This window comes from Capricornis sumatraensis, chromosome 17 (genome assembly GCF_032405125.1).
Source record: "Capricornis sumatraensis isolate serow.1 chromosome 17, serow.2, whole genome shotgun sequence".
Lineage (NCBI taxonomy): Eukaryota > Metazoa > Chordata > Mammalia > Artiodactyla > Bovidae > Capricornis > Capricornis sumatraensis.
In genome coordinates this window covers 55291390-55317392 of record NC_091085.1, presented here as the reverse complement: position 1 = coordinate 55317392, position 26003 = coordinate 55291390, and the positions used below count along the sequence as shown (strand labels likewise).

Sequence of the window (26003 nt, the reverse complement as noted above, 5' to 3'; positions counted from 1 at the left end):
TATTATAGATCATAGAGCAGAGTTCCCTGTGCTCTATAGTAGGTCTTTGTTGATTGTTTTAAATATAGCAGTGTGTACATGTCCAACCCAACCTCCCAATCTATCTCTCCCTGCACCGTTTCCCTCTGATAACCATAAATTCATTCTCTATGTCTGTGAGTCTATTTCTGTTTTGTAAATAAGCTCATTTTGTATCATTTTTTAAATTAGAAAGGAATTTTTAAATACAAGGAACTTCATCCCTGTGGCTTAACCAGATTATCCAAAGATCAATGCTTTCTTCACTCATTTGGTTTTTTTGTTATTTTTAACTTTTCATTAAGTGTTGGAGTATAGCTTTGTGATAGTTTCAGGTGGACAACGGAACTCAGCCATACATACACATGTATCCATTCTGCCTCAAACCCCCCTCCCATCCAGGCTGCCACATAACACTGAGCAGAGTTCCCTGTGCTATACAGTAGGTCTTTGTTGGTTATCCATTTTAAATATTGGCATTTCTATGACTGTTCATTTGTGTACCTGAAGTTGATCTGGGTTCACGAAAAATATCTAATGACCCACCAATGTTAATCTTGGTGTAACTCAGTTTAGGGATAGGAAGTCTTAGGTGAAAGATAGTGTGTGCATGTGTGTGTGTGTGTGTGTGTGTGCATGTGTGTGTGTGTGTGTGTATGTGTGTGTGAGAGAGAGAGAGAGAGAGAAACTGCAACGACCATTAGCAAACTAATCACAATTAATCCACGAGGGAGTTTGCTGCTTTAATGAAGCCATTAGCCAAAGACCATTCTCAGAAAGAAAATGTTAAGACTGAACTCTGAGCACATTACCTGTAATGAACCTGAAAATGGACTTGGGGAATTTCTGCAGTATTCTTGGCATCGGTAATAGCCAATGCGCAAGCTGCCCAAATGGCAGCTCCAGCTCCAGGAATCCCATGGACCCAAGAGAAGACATGGCAGAGGGTCGATGGGCACCAGTGTCGAAGAGAGGCTGGCGCTCCCCTTTGTAACTGATGGCTCTTTCAGCTGTGCACTTGGTTAATGCAAAAGGTCACTTCTGTGTCAATTGTTTCCCTGGAGGAAGAACTGAAAATATCTCTTTCCTTGCATCTCCTGCTTCAAAGTAGAGCAGTAGTTTTGGAGAGGGATTTGGGGAGAAATTGACTCAGAGGTAAAAGGTGCCAATAGCCATCCCAAAGCCACAGACCCCTTTTCATCTTCGTTTGACCATAAGGAACAGGATTGCACAAGTGCCAACAGGGAGCGCCTACAGATTTAAGAGAGAAGGCATTTTCTTCATCACTTTTCAAATCATAAGACACATGAGAGGTGTAATGCTAATCATTTTGCATGAAGTCAGTATGAACAGGATAAAGCAAAGCCCCCAGACCTCCGAGGGAATGGGCCACAGTGGGGCAACAGGAGAAGACTGGTGTGCTACACCAAGCAATGAGGCCAGTTGCCAAGGTGTAGCAGTGACGATGGACATTTGGGGTAAAAATTACCTAACTCTTTGATTGCTCTTGAAGTGAATATCTGGGGCTTCCCCGCTGGCTCAGGAGTAAAGAACCTGCCTGTCAATGCAGGAGATGCAAGAGATGAGGGTTCAATTCCCAGGTGGGGAAAATCCCCTGGAGGAGGGCTTAGCAACCCACTCCAGTATTCTTGCCTGGGGAACCCAGGGACAGGGGAACCCAGGGACAGAGGAGCCTCGCGCGCTCCTGCCTTGGCAGGCAGGTTCTTTATTAGCTGAACCACCATGGAAGCCCAAGATCCTTCATCATAACTGTAAAGTCCCTTTTACCGTATAAGACAACAGACATACAGGTTCTGGAGATTGGAACATGGGCATCTTGGTGATTCCACCTTCCACAGTACTTTCCTGCACAAAGTAGCCAGGCAATTTCTGTTGCTTACAACTGAAACCTCACTGACGTGTACCTTTTACTTGGTCTCTGCAACAAAGAAAAAGGATGCATTTTTTTTTATTGTCATAGTTGAAAACTAGACAATCACAAATAAACTAAAAGTAAATTGTGAAACAGCTAGCACCCGGTTATCTTTCTAAGGTTTGAAAGATTTTTTACTACAAATCTATCATGCGATTTTGCACCTGGATCTGATCAAACAAAAATTTAACTTGTTTGTGAGAATAGGCTACAAAGAGGACAGGCTTTATTACAATGAGACCATTCACCCAGACATAACAAGAAATGAACAAGTATACTAAAAATCCCCACGCTGTGCCTTGCAGATTCTGTTTGAACATTCATTTTTATTTTGTTTTTTAAATTTCTTTTTAATTGGAGGATAATGGCTTTACAATGTTGTGTTGGTTTCTGCCATACATCAACATGAATCAGCCATGCATGCGTGCTTAGTCACTTCAGTCATGTCCAACTCTTTGCCACCCTGTGGACTGTAGCCCGCCAGGCTCCTCTGTCCACAGGATTCTCCAGGCAAGAATATTAGAGTGGGTTGCCATGCCCTGCTCCAGGGTATCTTTCTGATCCAGGGATTGAACCTGTGTCTCCTTCATTGCAGGTGGATTCTTTACCTACTGAGTCACCTGGGAAGCACCCCTCCCTCCCACCCACCTCCCATCCCGCCCCACGAGGTTGTCACAGAGCACCGGGCTGAGCCCCCTGTGTTATACAGCAACTTCCCATTAGCTATCTACTTTATATATGGTAATAAATATGTTTCAATGATACTCTCTCAATTCGTACCCCACCTGCCGCCCCTGCTGTGTCCATAAGACTGTTGAACATTCATTTTTAAATCGTTTCTAAACCACAAATTTGACTCCTCTAGAAACCTCCAAAACACATAATTTGAACTTGCCGCTCATTTTCACATATAGACACAGCACATAGGGTCCTTGACCTTAAGATGATCTTCTGTCTAGCAAGCAGGACACCTATAACCCTTTTGCCCAGGTTCCTAAGGTAACTGCAGCCATGTCTTGTCTAAATGAGAAGAGGCACACACTGTGGAAGGCTTCCCCTAGTCTCCGAGAGAACCAAATAGCTCCCTTGACCCAGGTATGTCTCGTTCTTCCGGCAGGACACTGAGATCCTGAACACCGCCATCCTCACGGGAAAGACAGTTGCCATGCCCATCAAGGTGGTCACCGTGGAGGAGAACAGTATCGTGACAGATATCTCGGAGTCCGTGGAATGCAAGTCCACAGATGAGGAGGTCATCAAAGTAAGTGATTCCAGGGAGTTTCCTGGCAGTTAAGGGTTAGGACTCAGCACTTTCATTGCCAGGGCTCGGGTTCAATCCCTGGTTGGGGAACTAAGATCCTGCAAGCCAGGTGGCGCAGACAGAAAATAAATATGCAGCGTAAGTGATTCCATTAGTCATCTGGATTGAGCTGGTGAAAACTTCATGGGGGCATCTTGTTCACCAAGAGAAGTTAGCCTGGTGAAATAAGAGGTCTGGTGAGTTGGTTTGTGTTTACAACCTTTCTGGGCTTCACTAAACTTTCCCATTTCCATCTCTTAATTTGACATCATGCCAGCCTTGTTGCCATCAAGTGTGCTGTGGACCATAAGTCAGACCCAAGTACCTACAGTAACCAAGCGGGTGATTTGAGTGAGTGAAGTGGTAAATCAGACAAGCTCATTTCTGGAAGGGCAGCCATGGTCAACTCCTGCCAACTATAGGGGGCTTCCCTGGTGGCTCAGACCTGGGTTCAATTCCTAGATTAAGATCCCCTGGAGAAGGAAATGACAACCCACTCCAGTACTCTTGCCTGGAAAATCCCATGGATGGAGGAGCCTGGCAGGCTACAGTCCATGGAGTCACAAAGAATTATGGCCACGTATAAATGTGAGTTCAGGATTGGTATGCCTTCAAGAGACGCCTCAAATTTCATAAAAGTCATCTGTTTTTCAATGTTGGCAACAAATAAAAAAAAACTACAATGGGCAAAAAATAAAATATAAAACACACCAGCCGCATGCGTCCAAACCATGGGGCAGGTGTTGAAACCACTGTTCCATGAGGCAAATTATGAACACTGGGTCAAATTCAGCCTACCACCTGCTTTGTAAATAAGTTTTACTGAAACATGACCACTCAAATCTATTTTTTTAAATAATTTTTTGAAGAGAATATACTTTAAATCCTATAATATTTTGCAGTTCACATGATTTCATATAATCCCATAATAATCCTTTTGTCTGCTACCCCTGTCACCCCTGCCCCCACTGGTAACCACTGGCTTGTTCTCTGTCTGCAAGTCTGCCTATTTGTTGTTTTACTTACTAATTTGTTGTTTTTTTTAGATTTCACATATAAGTGATATCATACAGTATTTGTCTTTCTCTGTCTGCTGTATTGCACTTAGCATAAGGTCCTCCAAGTCCATCCATGTTGACACAGATGGCAAAATTTCATTCTTTCAAATCTGTCTCTATATTGTCTGTGGCTGCTTTTGAGTAAGTTTCCATGGAGACTATGTTGTCTGCTGGTCTAAGATAGTTACCATTAAAAAAAATCTTTTTTAATTTTTTAAATAAAAATAAAAGTTACCATTTTGTCCTGCCAAGAGAAAGTTTTCCTCGAGAATCCCTGCCTTAGACACTATCTTTTTTTTTAATTTTATTGGAGTACAGTTGATTTACAATGTTGTCTTAGTTTCAGGTATACAGCAAAGTGATTTGGTTATACCTATACATATATCTTTGGAGAAGGCAATGGCAACCCACTCCAGTACGCTTGCCTGGAAAATCCCATGGGCAGAGGAGCCTGGTTAGGCTGCAGTCCATGGGGTTGTGAAGAGTCAGACATGACTGAGCGACTTACTTTCACTTTTCACTTTCATGCATTGGAGAAGGAAATGGCAACCCACTCCAGTGTTCTTGCCTGGAGAATCCCAGGGATGGAGGAGCCTGGTGGGCTGCCGTCTATGGGGTCGCACAGAGTTGGATGTGACTGAAGCGACTTAGCAGCAGCAGCAGCATACGTATATCTATTTTTTTCATATTCTTTCCCCATATAGGTCATTACAGAGTATTGAGTAGAGTTCCCTGTGCTAGACAGCAGGTCTTTGTTAGTTATCTGTTGTATATATAGCACCCCAGCGTTCATTGCAGCACTATTTACAATAGCCAGGACATGGAAGCACAGTCCTAAAAGTCCATCAATCAATGAATGGATAAAGAAGATGTGGTACGTATAGAATAGGATATTACTCAGCCATATGAAAAGAGTGAAATAACGCCATTCGATGGACCTAGAGATAGTCATACCAAGTGAAGTAAGTCATACAGGAAAAGACAAATATCATATGACATCACTTATATGTGGAATCTAAAGAAAGATACAAAGGAACTTATCTACAAAACATAAATAGAGTCACAGATGTAGAAATCAAGCTTATGGTTACGAGGAGGTAAGTGGGGGGGGATAAATTGAGACTGTCTTGAGGCAAGGACCCTACTTTCTGATCTTTCCTACCAACATTTACCTTGATCACGCGCCTGCGATGCTTGCTCAAAGAATAAGACAGTGAGGGTTTTTTGAAGCCAGAAATTAAGCATTTGGTTTTTCTGTGTATTTTTTGAAATCAATAGAAACATATCCAGAAAAAAAAAAAAACATACATATCCAAGAGAAAGCATCCAGATAATGTTTCCCTCTTCACCCGAACTGACCGCGCCCCCGCCCCCACCCCCAAATCAAATCTGACAAGTAGCAATCAGTCTTCTCTCTGGAGTTAAAAACAACATGTCTGCATGGAAGAGAACCTTACAGGCCATGGAAGGGGAGGATTGGAGTGGAAAATTCCTTCGCTGCAAACCCCACCCCCAGAATGGACACGTGCAGCCCAGCTTTGTTGAGATTGTTCACTGCACTGGATGCCACGTTCACGGTTGTCTAAATTGTTACACAAACCTTCCAGTAGGTGGCAGTAAAGCATCCCAGCAATATGCTGCTACTGCGGCTAAGTCGCTTCAGTCATGTCCGACTCTGTGCGACCCCAAAGAAGGCAGGCCAACAGGCTCTCCCGTCCCTGGGATTCTCCAGGCAAGAACACTGGAGTGGGTTGCCAGACCACCATTTTTTGACTGTTGGAGGTACTGTCTCAAAGAAGAGATGCTTTTTTCTAATTCACCCAACAGAGGTTTATGACCTGATGGTAACCCTGATCCCAAAGTCCTTTACAGAAGACCTCGAAAGCCTGTGGGAGGAGAAGAGGAAGTGGTTTGAAGTTCTTAACAACACTGACCAATAGAAATATAGCATGAGCCACATAAGTAATTTAGATTGGCTAGTTGTCACATTCAATAAAAAAGTAAAAAGAAACAGGTGGATTTTATTTTTAATGCATGTGTCTAACCCATTATATTTAAAATATTGTCATTTCAACAGGTAGCCCATGTGAAAATTATTAATAGGACGTTCACATTTTGGGGCGCTAAATCTGATCACCGACTCAATGGACATGTGAAAAGTGAAAGTGCAAGTCGCTAAGTCGTCTCCGACTCTGCAGCCGCATGGACTTTACAGTCCATGGAATTCTCCAGCCCACAATACTGGAAAGTGTAGCCTTTCCCTTCTCCAGGGGATTTTCCCAACCCAGTGATCAAACCCAGGTCTCCTGCATTGCAGGCAGAGTCTTTACCAGCGGAGCCGCAAGGGAAGCCCAACGGTACTGGAGTAGGTAGCCCATCCCTTCTCCAGCGGATCTTCCCGACCCAGTAATTGAACCAGGGTCTCCTGCATTGCAGGCTGACTCTTTACCAACTGAGCTATTAGGGAATCCCCAAGGGACATGAGTTCGAGCAAACTCCGGGACATAGTGAAACACAGGGGAGCCTGGCATGCTATAGTTCACGGGGTCACAAAGAGTCAGACACAATTTAGCAACTGAACAGCAACAACTTTCAAATCCAGTATATGTTTGACACAGAGCACACCTCCATCTGGGCCCCATTTTAAGTGGCCCAGAGCCACGTGTGGCTCATGGCTGCTGTGTTGAACAGCAAAGTCCCAAGTTCAGAGACAGGATTTGCAACCCTACCACTCTTACTATTTTGTGCCAGCTAATTCTTTGTTATGGGGACTGTCCCATGCATTGCAGGATGTTTAGAAGCCCCTTTGACTCCTTCCAATAGATGTCCATAACACTCTGAGTTGTGACAAACGAACATGTCTCCAGACATTATTATATGTCCCCTAGTAGGCAAAATCACCCCCACTGAGAATCACTGCCCTGAGGGATACCTCCTTTGCTTGTGGCTGGACAAGCAATGCTCTTTCCAGTGGCCGAAAAGTAACTTTGGGAGGAGGGGCAGGGGAGAGCTACTTGGTTTTGGATCTAGACACCCCCTCCCCCCAGTCATGGTCACGTACTAGGTCCTTGCTGATCATTGGTCTTTATTACTGACTCGCAGCTTCCCTGGTGGCTTAGCAGTAAAGAATCCGCCTGCAGTGCAGGAGATGCGGGTTTGATCCCTGGGTAGGGAAGATCCCCTGGAGAAGGGAATGGCAATCCTCTCCAGTATCCTTGCCTAGGAAATCCCATGGACAGAGAACCCTGGTGGGCTACAGTCCATGGGGTCACAAGAGTCGGGCATGACTTGGTGAGTAAACCTCTACCATCACTGATTTGCAATCTCCCTGAGAGACAGTTGTATCTAATTCAAAGGGTTATTGTGAGGATTCAGGAGTTTCATTTTTCAAGTAAAGGGCTTAACTCTGAGTTGGGTAATTCCCTTGAGGACCCTATTAGGTAAGCCAGGGGTTACAGACTGGCTGCCTACAGGTATATTTTTGTGGCAGGAACAGTGTTATTTAAAAATTAGCATGGATTGCAGCTTACTTCCAGTGTATGATTCAGTGAGATTTTAGGAGATTGACTGAGTTGGGTAACCATTGCCATGACCCAGTTTTGGAATATTTTTGTCACCCCATTTGCTGTTAATCCCCATTCCCACCCCTAGCCCTGGGCAACCACTAATCCACTTTCTGTCTCTGTAGGTTTGCCTTTTGGGGGGCATTTCACATAAATGGAATCATACAGTATGTGGTCTCTTGCTGAACGTTTGGCGATCATTTTGTACGTAATCTCTTTTGACACTCTATGGGTAACCATCTAGAGAGCGATCTTATTTTACAAGAACGGGATCATATCATACAAACAATTTTTTACTATGGACTTTTTAATTAGGCAAATCAAATGAACTTATTTACAAAACAGAAATATACTCACAGACATAGAAGACAAACTTACAGTTACCAAAGGGGAAAGAGGAGAGGGATAAATGAGGAGTTCAGGATTAGCAGAGACCCACGTCTATATATAAAATAGATAAATAAGGACCTGCTGTATTCAGTATCTTGTAGTAACCTATAATGGAAAAGAATCTGATAAAGAAAAGATTTCATATGCATATATATATATAAATGTATAACAATCACTTTGCTATGCACCTGAAACTCACACAATATTGTAAACCAAAAAGGAAAAAAAAATTTAATTAAATTGGGAGATCTACAGATACACACACACAGACACAGACACACACAAGGTATAGCATACCTTTCCAGCCCTCAGGTAATCCATGTTAATTACCTACCTGATCTCGTTCTATACCTTTCTTCATGCTCATACAATCATAAACATATACATGTCAAGGCGTGTGTGTGTGTGTAAATGCACATGTAGAAGGGGTTTTTCTGTCCTGGCTTGTTTTGCAGCATTTGTGTATGTTTGCTCAGTCGTGTCCAATTCTTTCCGACCCCATGGGCTGTATGTAGCCCACCAGGCTCCTCTCTCCATGGGATTTCCAAGCAAGAATACTGGAGTGAGTTGCCATTTCTTCCTCCAGGGGATCTTCCAGACCCAGGGATCAAACCCACGTCTCCTGAGTCTCCTACATTGGCAGGCGGGTTCTTTAACAACTGTGTCACCTGTTTTGCAGAGGTGGGGTCATATCACATGCGCATTTCTGCTTCTTCCTCTCTCTCATCTTGCAGTGCTTCTTGAATATCCCTGTCTGGTGGGCATTTGGGAAATGAAGCTTCACCAGTGAGGGACGTAAAGGAGCAGCGAGTGACAGGGGGTCTGGTCTGCCGTGTGTTTGGGGTTTAGGTCAATTGGAGTAATAACGTGTGAGTGGCAAGACCTGCAAACATCAGCATCTGTGTTGATTTATGTGCAAGAAATGAAAAGGCAACAGCCCAGAGAAGGACAACCATGTGCCCAACAGAAGCCCAGGAGCAGCACGAGGAGAGAAAACACATAAGAGGGACAAGCGCTTCCAACACCTAAGTTATCATCATCATAGAGTCCTTGCTATAAACAGCGGCCCCCAAACTTTCTGGCACTAGGGCCTGGTTTCCTGAAAGACAATTTTTCCATGGACCAGGGAGGTGGCAGAAACGGTTTCAGGGTGATTCATGCACATTACATTTATTGTGCACTTTATTTATAATATTATTACATCAGCTCCAGGAGACCCAGGTTTGATCCCTGGGTCAGGAAGATCCCCTGGAGAAGGAAATGGCAAGCCACTCCAGTATTCTTGCCTGGAGAATCACATGGACCAAGGAGCCTGGTGGGCAGCACCCAATGGGGTCACAGAGAGTCAAACATGACTGAACGACTAACACACACGTGCACACACACACACCCCTCAGAGCTTTAGGCATTAGATCCCAGAGGTTCTGGACTCCTGCTATAAATATTTGTCCACACTTGAACATCCTTGGAATAAAGATGAGCCTTGCATGGATGGCACTGCATAGGTTAATTTGCACAGCTTTTCTTACTCGTGACTCATGAAGTAATGGTATCTCAGATTCAACAACATAACATACAGTATTTTCTACAACCACCTAGTGATTCATTCAACAAAGATGCATTGCCCTTTTACTAAGGACCGTTCTGGTACTGGGTACTCAGCAAGAAATAGAACATGCCCTCCCCACCCCGTTCTCATGGAGCCTGGCATTCTAGTGATGGAGGGAGTGGACAGTAGCAGATAAGTGTATATTACATGTAGAGATGAGGACCAAAAAGGAAGGGCGTGGCCTTGGGCTAAAGGATGACTCCAGATAGGGTGGCCTCCAAGGAGGGGATATTCAGGCCAGTTAGCAGAGAAAAGAATGACTGTCAGTGCCTGCTTTGTTTCTCTTAAATAAATTTTTTAAAAAATATTTGATTATCCGTTTTTGGCTTCACTTCGTTGCTGTGTGAGGACTCTCTCACGTTGCGGTGAGCGGGGGCTGCTCTCCACCTGTGGTGCTCAGGCTTCTTATCATGGTGGCTTCTCTTGCTGCAGCTCATGGGCTCTAGGGCCCGTGGGCTCAGGGATTGCGGCACATGGGCTCTAAAGCACAGGCTCAGTAGTTGGGGAACATGACTTGTGGGATCTTCCCAGACCAGGGATCAAACGCATGTCCCCCGCATTGGCAGGCAGATTCATAACCATTGGACCATCAGGGAAGTCCCATTGGTGCCTGCTATTGACAGTGTGTCCTTGATTTTCACAGTGCTCTACGAATCCACTCATCTTAACCAGGCTGACTCTAGGAAACACCACCTTCTGCTTCCTGGGTGACCTCTATACTAGTCTGCAGCCCTGCATGTCTTTTCTCTGAAGCTCCTAAGGCCACAGGGGGTAGGCACCCCCCATGACAGGATAGGAATGCTGAGATTTAAAGCATCCTTTTAAAAGCACATTTAATGAATTTTCAGTGCAGCCTGTTTAACCTCTAGGGCATGGTTCCAGCTAACGGATCCCATATGTGTGTGCTAAGTTGCTTCAGTCGTGTCTGACTCTCTGAGACCCCATGGACTGTAACCTGCCAGGCCCCTCTGTCCATGGGATTCTCCAGGCAAGAATACTGGAGTGAGTTGCCATGCCCGCCTCCAGGGGATCTTCCAGACCCAGGGATCAAACCCACGTCTCTTGCGTCTCCTGCATTGGCAGGCAGGTTCTTTGCCATTAGCACCACCTGGGAACTCCCTAATGGATCCCAGTGCAGAACTAAAAATAATGCACATGGGCAACCAGCAGCACCTCCTTTCCCCCGCTGACCAAAGGAGTCCACCTTAGTTCCAATACTTGGAAAGCAATCGCGCATAAGCAGTAGTCCTATTTTTCCTGGTACACTGGCTCCCTTCAGCACAAAGCTTTATCCCTGCCGAATTTACTATTGATCCCACGAGTTCTGAGTCCTTGAGAGAGCTAAGTTCCTTAATAACAGCCTGAAGTTTTTAAAGAGTCATGAGATTAATAACCACTGTGAGTGGCAGCCCCTTGCCCAGTAGGAAAAGGGGCATGCCTTTTCCAAAGAAGGGAAGAGAGTTCCTTATTCATGCATCTTGTATCATACAGGCTCCGGAAGAAACATAGAAAGGTCTTTATCCTCAAGAGCCATTTGGTTCTAAGAATGAAAGAAAATCAGGAAAAACAAAGGAGTCCCGGGTGTCAGCATAGGCTGAGAGACATTGCCCAGCCATGCCTCCTTCTGGGCCAGGGGTCTCCAGTGTAAAGCAAGGAAGCTCCTTTCATGAAAATTTCTTCTAGCATCAGAATGCCCTCCAGCTGGGGCTTCCCTGGTGGTCCAGTGGTTAAGAATCCACCTGCCAGTGCAGGGGACACAGGTTCGACCCCTGATCCGGGAAGATCCTACATGCCCCAGAGCATAGTAGCCCGAGTGCCACCGCTACTCTAGAGCCTGTGCTCGGCAAGAAGAGAAGCCACCACAATGAGAAGCCTGACCACCACAACTAGAGAGTTGCCCCCACTCACTGCACCTCGAGAAAGCCCTCACACAGCAATGAAGACACAGCTAAACCAAAAGTAAATAAATTTAAAAGAATGTTTAAAGAATTCCCCTCTAGCTGGGATGCAAAGTGCAGTTGAAATAGCACATCTGAGAGCTAGCGTTCTGCAAGTTCTTCAGGCCTCAGTTTATTCATTTGTAAAATGGGCACATACTTATAGCAACCTCCTGAGATTGCTGCAAGTTTTCACATGTGTGCTAAGTCGCTCAGTGGTGTCTGACTCTTGGAAACCCCATGGACTAACCCACCTCTGTCTGTGGGATTCTCCAGGCAAGAATACTGGAGTAGTTTGCCATTTCCTTCTCCAGGGGATCTTCCCGACGAACGGATTGAACTTGTGTCTCTTATGTCTACCACTAGCACCACCTGGAATCCTGAGTTTTAACATATGGTCACAAAGAGTCGGACACAACTGAAGTGACTGAACACACACAGAGAACACATAGAAATAAAGTGTGTAGGACAATACATTCAGTTAGCTCTTCTTACTACCCAGATAGAGTTAGAGCAGGAGTTCTCTCCCTAGGAGGATCGCATCCTTTGCCAGGGAACATTTGGCAATGTTTGGAGACATTTGTGGTTGTCACACTCAGAGAGGGTGTGACTGGCCGCACAGGTGACTCGTGGTTACCATGTTGAATAGCACATTGGTAGGGCATTGGACGGCCCAGGTGTTGGACGTTTCTATCATCCCAGATGTTATTCAAGAAGCACAGACCCAGAGCCCCCAGCCAGTAGGAGCTAAGCCAAATGGTCGTCCCTAGGAGAGGTGGCTAGGCAGAAGTGAATGACTGGGGCTGGCCAAGAAAGAACAGGTTGGTCTGATGCTCTGTCTTAAGCTTCCAAGAACACTATGTTCTAATAAAAGACTTTTGCAAAAGATAAGACCATTTATTCATGAGTCAGACTTCACTTGAGCCAAGGGAGGCTCCATCTAGATTTACTTAATTGGGAAGAGAGGTTGTCAAGCCCCAGAAATCCTGAATCTGGGAATGTACGGCCCTTGCCTTGAAGAAAAGTTTCTGGCCAGCTCCAGGAAGCACAGGGTAGAGAATTCGTTTGCCTTGGCGGAGATTTAGATTTGGAAAACACTTCTCTCCTGTGTCTGCTTTTGCTCCTGCCAGATACTAAAATTTTTACCCCTCATTGACCTCCCTATTGAAATCCATCTGATTACAAAGATTCTGTCTCAGACAGCATCGTATGTCAACTTCCCAATGGCCCATCATATCTTTATCAAGGATGATGTGCTTGTTGAATGATGAAAACTCTCCAATTGACTTAATAAGTTAAGAGAGAAATTGTCTTATAAATGGAAAGCCTAGGGCACTGCAGCCTTCAGACACAGATGGATTCAGAAATCAATTTCTCTGCACCTCTGAGCTCTGCATTTGACTCTCTTTCTTTCACTATCAAGCCAAACACTCCCTTCTCTCCTCTTTTTTTCTTTTTTTGGCCACGTCAGGTGTTAGTTGCAGCACGCAGGATCTTTGTTATGTCATGCGAGATCTTTCATTGCCACACATGTACTGTCTAGTTGTAGTTCAGGCTTAGTTGGCATGTGGCATGTGGGATCTTAGTTCCCCAATCAGGGATCAAACCCATGTCCCCTCCATTGCAAGGCAGATTCTTAACTGCTGCACCTCCAAGGAAGTCCTTGCCTTGGACTTTCTAGAAGTGGTTTCAGAGGCCATACATCCACCGCTTCTCAGATCCAAGTCCGGCAGAAATGAGATGCTACTTTCCCTCCATCAAAAATCCTGGGACTTCCTGTTATTGGGCTCGACAAGAATCATATGACCATCCCTGGACCAACCCCTGTGGCCAGGGCAGTGTGATGTGTTGGGGTATGCCCCACTGTATAGCTGGTTTCAAGACCCTTGAAGTACATGAGCTGAGCATGAAGACTTAGGGAGATTCCCCTGAAAAATTCCTGAAAACCGATACAGAAAATAAGATGATTGTGTTCTGGGCAGTAAAAATAACTGTCCACTGAACCTGATCTGGAATTCTATTAAATTACTTCTGATTTACTCTCATTTTTCTTTCTCTGATTGTCAGTTTCTGAGCTGTCAGAGGATTAGTAGTCACCATGCGGTGTCAGCTTAATGACAATGGTGCCTTTTTACCTGTTTATCTTGTCTTTCTTGCTGAGATGCTTAAGGACAGAGATACACACAGATGGGTCTGGGCTGGTCCAGCAGATCTTGCCTCTTGTATCTGAGAACATGTTATTGGCTAACAGGTAGAGTGACCCAAACTGAATTAAACCCCAAGAAAGGAACTTTGAGGGCTTCTATATTTGTACAGCAAAGCAATCTGGCTTCAGGAAAGGCTGAATCCAGGAGCTCAAATGAGGTCATCAGTCAGTATTTTACTCCTGCCTCTCTGTCTTTTGGTTCAGTATTCTGTACCTGTACTGACTGAAATCTTGGATGAGCTGTACTGTCCCAATGTGGCTGCAAACCATCTCTTTACATGTAGCAGTCTGGCATGAAAAATTTTACATTTTAGATATTTCGGCCTTGCCTGAAAAATTCCTGAGATTCCCTCTGACTGTGCCAACTTAAGTCATGCATTCACCCCTGAGCCAGTCGTTTGTGGCCTGAGAAATGTGAAGCTCTGATTGGCTTAGGTCGTGGTCACATGACCCTAATTTGGAGGCTGGAGGTGGAACTTCACCCGAACCTCTGGACTGATGTGGGGGAGGGGAGGGTTCCCAAACGCAACTAGGGCAGGGGCCACAGAGAAGAGAACTGGGTGCCTGGAGTAGAGGCTCCTCCCTTCCCATCCCTTGTTCTCAGCTACCCACCCTTTCCCTGTCCTCCTGTCCCAGGGCCTTTCTCAACTTGGCCTGGGTTAGGGAAGAGCCCTAATGTCAACCAAGCCATGAACACATTGACATTAGCTAAAGCAGTGATCAGCTCTGATGGAGGCAAAGGACACGAAGTGGAAGAGTCTAAACTCTCCCTGTAAGACTCTGCCCTGAGCTCTCCCAGGAGGATAGGGGTCCTGTGCTTGGCTATTGAAGGCATGAGGATAGTTGACAAGGAAATTGACACCATGTAGAAGGCTGTCATGGAATGATTCCAGATCAGAAAAAGAAAATGAAGAGGAGGAGAAAATGCGTGACTTGTAACAATGTAAAGGACTTGCTAGAAACTCAGACTCACCCTTCCAGCTTCACCAGAGCCCCTGAGCTTCTGAGGGAAGACAGGTGTGGTCACGACCAGCAGACATGGTCCTGGGGCTTTAGCACCATCCCTCCCCAAACTCCCGTTTCAGCCTGCATGGCTGGACCACTCATCCCTGCTGCCTGGTTTCCTCTATAACTAAGCCCTTTCTTCCTCACTCTGCTCCAGTGTTCAGGTGGTGGCTGCAGCTTTTGAAATAAATCTTCTCTAGCTGCCGTCTATGGGGTCGCATAGAATCAGACATGACTGAAGTGACTTACCAGCAGCAGCAGCAGTGGGGAAGCTCTTCTCAGTCTAGAGGTTCAAAGAGAAGCCATGAGGCACTCAGTCCCCTCAGCAGGACAGCCCTGGACCTCGAATCTTGGGTACCAGGACTTTAGGATCTCAAGTGACATCGTTAGGCAAAGAGCCGGGCTGACGGCACAACCGGTGGCCCAGGGCACAAGGTACTGGAGAGAGATGTGCACACACAGGAAAGACAGTGCTATATAAGTTCAGCATCCTGGAAGCTTCTCCCCACAGTTCAAAGCATGAGAAAAATGAAAGCCCCTTATCTACACACTTCCGGAACTAATACAATCCACTTACCCAACAAATCTGCCAGGCACCTGTGTGATGTGTCTGCCTGTATGTGCCAGACACTGGGCTAATTCCCTGTATTTATGGGGTTTTCAGTTTAATTCTCCTGGCAAATTTGGGATGCCGTTCTCTCCCTGCCCAGCACACCCTAGCCCGCTCCTCTAGCTTTTAATTTACCAACCTTCCTTCCGTTTCTGCAAAAGGTCAAAATATTACTACCTTAGGGTCTTTGCACATTATAAGAGAGCAGTGAAGGACCAGGGCTTATTGTACTGGACACTTGAAATTTGCCAAAGGGATAGATTCTAAATTAAATCTTCTCAATTCACTGTACACACCCACGATAATAACTGTGTCAAGAGATGGATACATTGTTTAGTGTAGATTATGGTGATCTTTTCACAGTGGATACATATATCAAAGCATCAAGTTGTACATCTTAATTGGATACATTTTGATATGTCAAAGATATCTCAATAGAGATGTTTAAAAAAATCAAAGGATTTGTTTTTCTTCCAAAAAATTACGTTGCCTCTGATTTTCCTTTTAGCAGTATAATGAAGATGGTGAGATGATGAAGATGGGTCCCTGAACTTACACAAGTTATTGAGCATAATTATATGAGACAAACTTTTTAAAAAAGAAGAAAAGAAAGACAGTTTAGTAAAATTATTGTCTACTAGTGTCTGGGAATTGGAGAAGGTCACAGGAAGAAAGAAGACTTGATCACAAACCTCAAGGACTTTCTTGTTAATTCTAAAATAGAAGCACTGAGATAACGTTCCACCAACTAAATTGACAAAGTTGTTTTTTTAAGGGAAAGTTTCTGGAACTCAAGAACTGCTTTCAGATCCAAGTCCAATACGATTGGTTGTGTGACCTCGGACACATTAACCAACCTCTCTGTGCCTTGGTTTCCTCCTATGTAAAATGGTTTGTGTGAGGACAAAAGGAGTCAGTCCTTAATGTCCTCTTAGCACAGAATCTGACATACAGCAGGTACTTAAGAAATGCTAGGTAAGGAAGATAAGAATATCTGCCTGGAAATTTCTCCCCCACATCTCACAAGGCTGCCACCTTCTTGATAGTTGGAATCCTCCCTCTCTTGTTCCCTTCTTTTATTTTTCTCATGGTATTTATTGCCCACAGGTGTCTTCTTATTGACTTGTTATCATCTACCCAACACTCCCCATATCAAAACATCCTTAAAGTCTCCTTATCACTCACATCTACATCTCCAGTGCCTGGGAAAATGCCTGGTGCATAATAGCAATACAGGAAGTAACTGTAAAAAGAAGGAATCCTCGTGTGCTAGCTGAAGAATGTGAAAGTCGCTCGGTTGTGTCTGACTTTTTGTGACCCTATGCACTATACAGTCCATGGAATTCTCCAGGCCACAATATTGGGCTGGGTAGCCTTTCCCTTCTACAGGGGATCTTCCCAACCCTGGGATCAAACCCAGGTCTCCCGCACTGCAGGCAGATTCTTTACCAGCTGAGCCTCCAGTATTCTGGCCTGGAGAATTCCATGGACTGTATAGTCCATGGGTCACAAAGAGTCGGACGCAACTGATCCACTTTCACTTTCAGATGAAGAATAGTGAGGGGTCAGCCCTGACTCCAGTGCAAGCCTGGTCATACATTTGGAGCCTCTAACGAGGAAATCCAGCTTCCTCTGGGCTTGACCACCCTGGGGAGGGTCCTGCTGTCCAGTTGGCCTACATGGGCCAGGTTCCACCCAGCACCACCAGATCCAGGGTGGACAGGAGTCCTGAGCTGAGAACCACTCAGTATCTCCCAAGTCCTGGCAGCATTTTGCACTGTCAGCCGGAGAAAGTGTGATTTATCACAGAACAGATTTCTGTTTGGCCATCCTTAAGCGAGGAGCAAGAAGCAAAGAGGAGGGAAGCAGAGACATCGTCCCAGAAATACTGCTTAGCCCTGCCTTCCCCCACCTTTTCCTGTTCTTCTTTTCCAGGGACGTCAGAAAAGTAAGTGTCAGGCGCTTTTGTAGTGAAGGAACTGCTGAAATGGCAGGAGACCTCCTGCAAACATAAAACTTTCTCTCTGGCAGCTGCAGGGGAAGGGCAGATAGTGGGGAAGATGCTAGATAAGCCAGAAGTTCTGTGAGAGAATAGGACACAGAGAAAGGAAAGGAGTTCTCCCAGACCAAAGCTAGGGCCAGGCAGAAGTCACTGCCCCTGGATGAGAAGCTCTGATGTGGAGAATTTCCAAAACCATGGGCTCTTCCTGCTGTGGCCTCTCTAATGCCTAAGAAGGAGAGAAGGGGTATGGGATAAAGGGAGAATGGAGTGTGGAGGGGAAGGAATATGAGGCCTCCTGAATGGTACAGGCAGTGTTCTCTTCACCGCAGCACTTAGAAGAATAACTCAGTCAGCTCTGCTGCGTAACAAGTGACCCCAACATTCGGTTGTTGAAAGGAATGATCATTTTCTCTTGGTTGTGCATTTGCAGATCGTCTGGTGGTCTCTGGGCTCAGCTGGGCTGGATCCCTCTCTGCACATCAGGCAGTGATGGAGTCCAGATGCTTCATCCCAGGGCTGGGCTGAGAGGTCTCAGCTAGTTTAAGTTCCTCTGGTGGCAAAGTTCGCAAGGGCTGTCAGAAACACATGACAACTCTTCAGTCTGAGCTTGGATAGGTTAGCTGTTGACTTTTTCCTCATTCTCTTGGCCAGAGCTACCCACATGGCCAGGTCTGCCATCAATGCAAAATAAAGCCTGTCTGCTCATAGTAGAAGAAAAGGAATAAGAATCAAAATCAACAACTCAAACAGCCCATAAACCAGGAGGCACCATGGTTTAGAGCGGAGCTCTGGGGTTGACTGTGTTTAAATTCTGACTCACTAACTACCATCTGTGTGTTCTTGGGCAAGTTACATCACTTCCCTGTGTTTTTGTTTCTTCATTTGAAATATGGATGTGATTCTTAAAATGTAGCTCTGTCCTGTGTTCATGGTGAGGATTCAATGAAATGATCCATGTGACCCCTTAAAATGGTTCCCAGTTTACTGCAGGCACTCAGAGAACAATTTTGCTGCTATAAAACGGTTATCACCCATGAGAGTCCATCTCCTTAGATGTGTATGTTCCCTGTGTGTGCAATGGGTGGGTGAGTGTCAGGGGCAAAGTGGTAGGGGCAACCCTGAGGGTCCCCTAAGGGGAAGAATAGGGGCCCGGGTACCTGCATGCCTCTTCTTCAGCAAGGGCACGTGCATGGCTGCCTTGGAAACACTCTTCTCTGGAGATGTTGCGGCAGTTTCTGGCCATTTAATTCCCCACTGAGAGAACCTCACATTGGTTGCCAGTAATTTGCATGAAGAAATAGTCTGCCAAACAGTCTCCCAGGGCATAGCTCCCAGTCACCCCACAGCCTGCCCTGTCAAGGATCGCTCAGCCTAGCTCTTGGTGGGATGGGGTTGACACTTTGCATACTTCCCATGAGGACATTGTGCAATAATTAAAATTAAGAGAATAATAACAAAATAAATAAATAAATCTGGGCACTAACTATGATAGGTGGTAGGATGGAGAAAGCATGGGAGAAAAGCAGGCGCAGAAGGGGAGGCAGCCTGCTGTGGGATGTGGGCACCTCTGGGGCTGGCTTTCAACACCTCCAAGACCAGCTGCTACCCACTGTCCCTTCCAATAGCACCCCCCAAATAATTTGAAAAAGAAGATATATATATATATATATATGTATATATATATACACACACACATACATATATATGTGTATATATATATATAACTGAATCACTTTGCTGTCCACCTGAAACTAATACAGCTTTCCCTGTCCAGTATTCCAGCCTGTCTGAGTCGGCTTATTTGGGATGGGCCAAGAGAGTGAGGGAGGGCCAGGGAAGCTGATGGAAAGGATCTGAGCTGGTCCATGGGCCAGTGGCCTGTCTCAGGGCCCATTTCCTTGGTCCCCTTGCCCAGATGAATGAAAAAGATTCTAATATTCACATGGCAGGAAGGTGATTTCTAAGGCCACAATCTCAGGATATTACCTGTTCAGAAAACATAGTAGAAGCAGTCTGATCAGGTCCTGCACTAGCTGTTATAAACCCTCTTCTCCACCTTGGGCAAGCTACAACCTCAGTGCTCCTCAGTTTTCTCATCTCTAAAATGGGATCCTAGGACATCCCTGGTGGTCCAGTGGTTGAGAATCCACCTCCCAAGAAGGGGATGAGGGTTCAATCCCCAGTTGGGGAACTAAGATCCCACAGGCTGTGGAACAAGTAAGCCCAAATGCGGCAACTACTGAGCCCACACACCACAACTAGAGAGAAGCCATGGGTCACAACGAAAGATCCCACATGCCACAACTAAGACCCAACACAACCTAAAATAAATATTTAAAAAATAAAAATAAAATGAGATCCTGATTGCTGTCCAGAGCTCTAGAAAGGACCAAGGGCAAGAATGATGGGGAAAGCACATGGCAAATGTAAAACAAGGCATCAGCACAGTGCAAGGACATTTGACATTTTATGTCACCAGAGCAGGTATACACACTCAGGTGCACAAGAAGTGCAAGTCATTTTTCTGTATCTGAACTTGATTTCAGTTTGCAACCCTCGGTCTCCTAAGACACAAAACCTATACCTGGAGCTATATTTCTGAACATATGAAGTTGGAGATGTTAATTAGAGAGCCAAGTAGAGATGTTGAATAAGCAGTTTGTTATCTAGAGATGGGATTTGGGGAGTCATTAACACAGTGATGATATTTAAAGCATCAGAGCTAGATGATTACAATAATGAAAGGAGCAGGTATGGACTGAATGTTTGTGTGGCTCCCAAGTTCTTTTGTTGAGATTTTAAACCCTCATATGATGGTATTAGAAGTTGGGGGGGGGGGGGAGGGGAGGAATGGGGAGGTGATTAGGTCATGAGGGTGGAGCTTTCGTGAATAAATTAGTACTTTTTTAAAAAGATTGTTTTTTATTTTGTTTTTTTGTTTGTTTTTTTTACTGCGAGGTTTGTGGGATCTTAGTTCCCCAACCAGAGATTTTTTGGGGATCTCCACTGATGCATAAGCTTTCTCTAGTTGTGACTCCCAGGCTCTAAGGCGTGGCTTAGGAGTTGAGGTGCATGGGCTTGGTTGCTCTGAGGCACGTGGAATCTTCCTGGACCAGAGATCGAACCCATATCTCCTGCATTAGCAGGCAGATTCTTAGCCACTGGACCACCAGGGAAGTCCCTAAATTTATGCTTTTATAAGATGCTCCAAAGAGCTCCTTCACTGCTTCCATCGAGTGTAGACACAGACAGAAGACAGAATATATGAGTCAGGAATCGGGTCCTCACCAGACGCAGAATCTGCCGGCGCCTTCATGGTGGACTTACCAGCCTTCAGAATGTGAGAAGTAAATGTCTGGTGTTTAAGCCCCCCATCCTCTGGATATTCTGTAATAGCAGCTCCAGCAGGCTAAGACAGGACATATATGACGCCATGGAATCATAGAGGGACCAATTGCGTTATTTCAAGGAGTGAATCTCTTCACTGTGGTCCTCAGACCTGAGGCATCAGCATTTCCCAGGCACTTGTTAAAAGCAACACTGTGGGGATCCCCCTAGACCTGCTCAATCTGAGACTTTAGGGGTAGACTCAACCATCTGTGGATACTTGACAAGCCCTCTCTGATGCATACTCAAATTTGAGAACCTGCTTGGCTGCAGGAATCCAGGCAAAAGTCTCATTGGATGTTGGTGGCTGACCAGCAGATACCTTTTGCTTTCCTCATGGAAAGTCGTCCCCAGCCTCTACCTTAGGAAGCAGGTGACATCCTTGGGAAGTTGCCAAAGTCTGAATGACAGAAGATATCAACCAACCATATGCCACGCATCCAGAACCCTTGTGACCCAACCTGGCCCGTCAAGATCCTTAAGAGCAGACCGGTTGATTCTGTGGCCACCAATGCTTTCAAAAGCTGTAGTTTAAATGTCACAGTGAGGACTTCCCTGGTGGTCCACTGGTTAAGAATCCACCTTCCAATGCAGGGGACATGGGTTCAATCCCTGGTCTGGGAAGATCCCACATGCTGAGGGTTGGCTAAGCCCAAGCACCACAATTGCTGAGCCCATGCTCTAGAACCCGTGTTCCACAATGAGAGAAGTCACCATAACGAGAAGCCTTCCCACTGCAACTAGAGAAGAGCCCCTGCTTGCCGCAGCTAGAGAAAGCCCATGTGAAGCAATGAAGACCCAGCACAGCCAAAAAACATAAATAAATTTTTTAAAATAAGTTTATTTTTAAAAGTCACAGTTAGCAGTAGCAGCAGGAGGTAGTGTTCTTAATAGGCAGACCACCCACAATGAGAAATTTAAGAGATTCCCAGAAATGGATCAGAGGGGCTGCAAAGATTCCTGTAGTGGGGTTGGATTCTTTTTTTGCAGACGAGCCAGCTCATTTTGTGATACCATGGTTCCCACTGCTAGCCACTTAGGAGATGATTAATGCAGCCTGCGACTTCCCCAGACATTTATGGCACCTTCAGGAATAACAGAGACAATGGCTCTATCATGCCCGGTGGCTGCATACCCTTGGCGTTCCTCTTAATTATTTATATATTCTGGAGCGGCCAGGTTCCCTCCCACCAGAGCTCAGAAAGGTAATAAATGAGGAAAGTCAATGGTCTGTAAATTACAACATTGATTAAAGAAGTGATTACTGATATAACTCTTGCTGGGCTATTATGCTAATGCCTGCCCAGATCCAGGACAGTGTTTACATGCTAATGACAAGTCTGGGACAGCAATGAAAATTGGTTTCCACCCTTAATCAGTATGTAAACTCTTTTAAACCACTCTGACCATGAGTGAGAAGATCCATTCGTGTGGTCCCCTCCCAACTGCCCTCTGCCACTATCCCCAGCAGATGGAAGAAATTCACTCAGCCCAGCCCTCACCAGCTGCCCCTCCAAACAGAAATGCAAGTTGAAATTGAAAATTGGGCCCAGAGTAGTCATCTGTAGTTCCTAGAAGCTGGGGAAAGAAAGTGCAATCACAGGAGTTCATTGCTCAGCATCGGATGTTATTTAACCGGAGCCATAGACCCCCTGAAGGAGATACTGTTCCTTCCAGAGTATACAACCTGGACAGGAGACAGATAAGCACATTGGTTATTACCACTTAGTATATAAGTGCTGCTCAAAGAGTCCATGTGTGACTTTAACTCTGGAATGCTACACAAAACTCTGTGTATATGCAATTCTATGGCAAGAATTAACTTTATGTGTATTCCCAAAGGAGTCGATGACTCCTAAAAGGTTAGGAAACACTGCTCTAAAGCTTTCTGGAAGTTTTCAAAGTAATTTCTTGTGTTTCCACTGTTCTTGATTCCAAGTTATCTCAATATTTTGCATCTCCTCTTGCCCCAAGATCTATGGCTATGTTGAAGCAAACATCCCCATGAAAAAAGAGCCCTGTTCATGCATCCAACTGGCTGTTCGTCTATCCATCCTTCTATCCATTCATCCGTGTATGCATGCATCCATCTATCCACTCATCCATCTATCCATGCCTGCATGCATACATGTATCCATCCACTCATCCATCTATCCACCCATGCATATATGTATTCATCCATCCATTTATCTGTCTATCCACCCATGCATCCATCCACTTAGTAATTTATTCACCCATCCATTCATCCATCCAATCATCCACCCTCCATCCATCCATCCACTCACCCATTCATCCATCTGTCCCTCTACTCACTGATTGATCCATCCACCCATCCATTCATGCAACCATCCATTCAGTCCACTTTGCTGAGCTCCTGCTTCAAAGAAGGAAAAGGTATACTTACTGCCTTCAACCGTTTTACATTTCTGCAGCTGAAAATGCAAGTTTACACAAGGGGTCAGTGTGATCCCATAAACTTTGCTATGCAAGATGGGTCATGTTGTGTCTCTATAACCCATCTTGATTTCTATTTTCAGTTTTCAATTCATTATGGTGGTGAAACATCATCCCAGTCTAATTTCTAGAAGACGTAACTACTATCAAGGCCTTGGGGAGGGGGCTTCTAGCCTTAAAGTGCTCTGTTCACAGCTCCTAGGGGCCACCCATTATCAGCTGGAATCCACGTGGGTTACCTCTGATGTGGTCCCATCCTTGCACATGCTGCTCCTTCCAGCCTCCTCCCAGGGAGCACAGGCATCCTCAAGCTGTTTCTGAGTATCCATGGGGCTGTAAATAGATCCATCTTCCTAAGGGTTCAGCAGAGGAACACAAAATCTAGATGCTTGCAGGCTTTTATTTTTATTTTGTTTATGTTGGTTCTGCTTTGTGTTCTGTCTTACCTCTTTCCTGAGGCCATGATCTGCTAGAAATGGGAAAAGAGAGGGAATTCAGGGGAAAGAAACAGGTTGATCTTCACTAATGTGATGCTGCCATTCACAGAAGGAGCAGCAACAGTACAGATACACAAATAATCCTAGGGGGTCAGGGGAAGTGCTGCAAGCAGAGAAGGAACGGCGTTCCCAGGGAAAAGGAACATCATGTACGAAGACCTGAGTGTTCTGGGGAACCATCAGGGCTGCATGTAACTGGAACAGTGGATGTAAGAACTGGGAGTAGAGCTTTGCTGAGGAAGAAGGCTCTTCTTCTTCCACTTCTTCTTGAGGAAGTACAAGCCCTTCAGATCTTGGGGGGCTGGATGGGGTGGGACGTGAGTGTGGCTGATCTTCTGGACAGACATCAGCCTGGAGAACAGACACCCTCTGGTACCCGCATCACATTCCCTGAATCCACCCAGAGTTCAGTCCCAGCTGCAATTCTGACAAGTTCAGGTTCGCTTGGTGACTGCTGCTTCTCCCACACTGCTCGTGCGTTCCATCCCAGGGCTTGTGCCTCAGCCTGGAAGAGGGGGAACACGTGGGCAGCACTCACCCAGCGAGAGAGAGGAGAGGTAGATTATATGTCTGCCTCTCATCCTGCAGGTTGACAGTTCTGGAGGCTTTCCACAAGATCCCTGAAAAGCAGAGCTCAATGGTCACAGCACCAAATGCAAAAATGGACCTTTCTACTGACCTTTCTCGTTTCTCTGGCTCCCTCAGTCTGTTCCCTGGTCCCCATTCCATAGGGTCACCTCCCAAGTAAACCGACTGCACCAAATCCTTGTCTCAGTCTCCGCATTGAGGAGAGCCTACATTAAGCCTGTGTGCTTTGCTAGAGACAAGGACAAATGGCTGAAAGGTGGTCTTCAGATCCCAGAGAACTTCTCCTCCCCCGTCCCCTCTCTCTTGGCAGGTGTCCGACCATTGTGACTATGTCTTTGTCAATGGCAAAGAGATGAAAGGCAAGGTGGATGTGGTGGTGAACTTCACATACCAGCACCTAAGTGCCCCCCTGCACGTCACCGTATGGGTGCCCCGACTGCCCCTGCAGATCGAGGTCTCTGACACGGAGCTGAGCCAGATTAAAGGCTGGAGGGTGCCCATCGTGGCCAGCAAGAGGTGAGTCCGGGATGGGGAGACACATCAGAACCATGACGGCAACGGCTGTGGATACTGATGTCAACAAAGGAGTCAATGCAGGAGGCAGTGCAGGGCCCAGGCGATGCTGTTACCATGGTGATCACATGATGCGAAGTGTGCATGCCTCTGCAGCCTAACAACAGTCCTCTGGGAAAACCGAGACTCAGGATAACCCAGCCAGGCAGGAAGGCTGCTAAGCTGCCACGTCAGTATCAGATCCAATTGCTTGCACTCTACACGGGCTCCTAGTAATCTCTCTCCTGAAAGTGCCCCTCCAGAAGGAAGCCACAAAAGTAACATAGTTTTCTAGCCTTTCAACCCCCAGAGAATTAAAGTTTGGGCTTATTTTGTCTATGTGAAACAGCGATTGCTTTTCTGTTCTGGGTGAATATCTATAACCTTAAACTCTGTGCATATCAAATTATTGGATAAAATCTAAATGCATTTATACTGGACCATCGGGGCGCTGTCTGTGCATAAACCAAAAGAAAAACTTCTATTCCATGTGACTCTGGATCATCCTGTGTGGGAATCTGGAGTCTTGTTTCCTCAGCTCTGTGGCCCCCAGGTCAGCTACATAACAGTTGTTGCTGAATTATTGGTTTCCTGTATGACATCTTCCATCAGGGCTATTTTCCTGACTGTCTCCCAGGCACCAGAGTCTTGATTTTTAAGGAACAAGTAGTGTCTATCTCAAGAAAGATAAATAGGACAATGAGATGGTAAGTCAACTTTCATAGAATGAACTTGAAGGAATTTGTCCTCCTCTGATGAGGAAGACAGCTGTGAATCCAACCAAGACTTCAGACCATTTAGTGGTCTCAAGTGACCAAGATGTGAGTTTGTTCCATGTCCCTGAAGAAGGAAAAACTGACATTTGCTGGTTTCAAATCCAAGCTTGGCTGCTTT

The 26003-nt window shown here is 45.5% G+C and overlaps 1 protein-coding gene across 1 annotated transcript in view; it reads left to right on the top strand.

Annotated features, from left to right (window-relative positions):
* Nucleotides 1–26003, top strand: part of TMEM132C (transmembrane protein 132C) — a 287567-nt gene that overhangs the window by 248593 nt on the left and 12971 nt on the right. Inside the window, exons 5-6 of the mRNA XM_068989610.1 lie at nt 3069–3212; nt 24868–25073. Coding sequence (XP_068845711.1) covers nt 3069–3212; nt 24868–25073 — 350 coding nt within the window. The remainder of the gene's footprint in view (nt 1–3068; nt 3213–24867; nt 25074–26003) is intronic.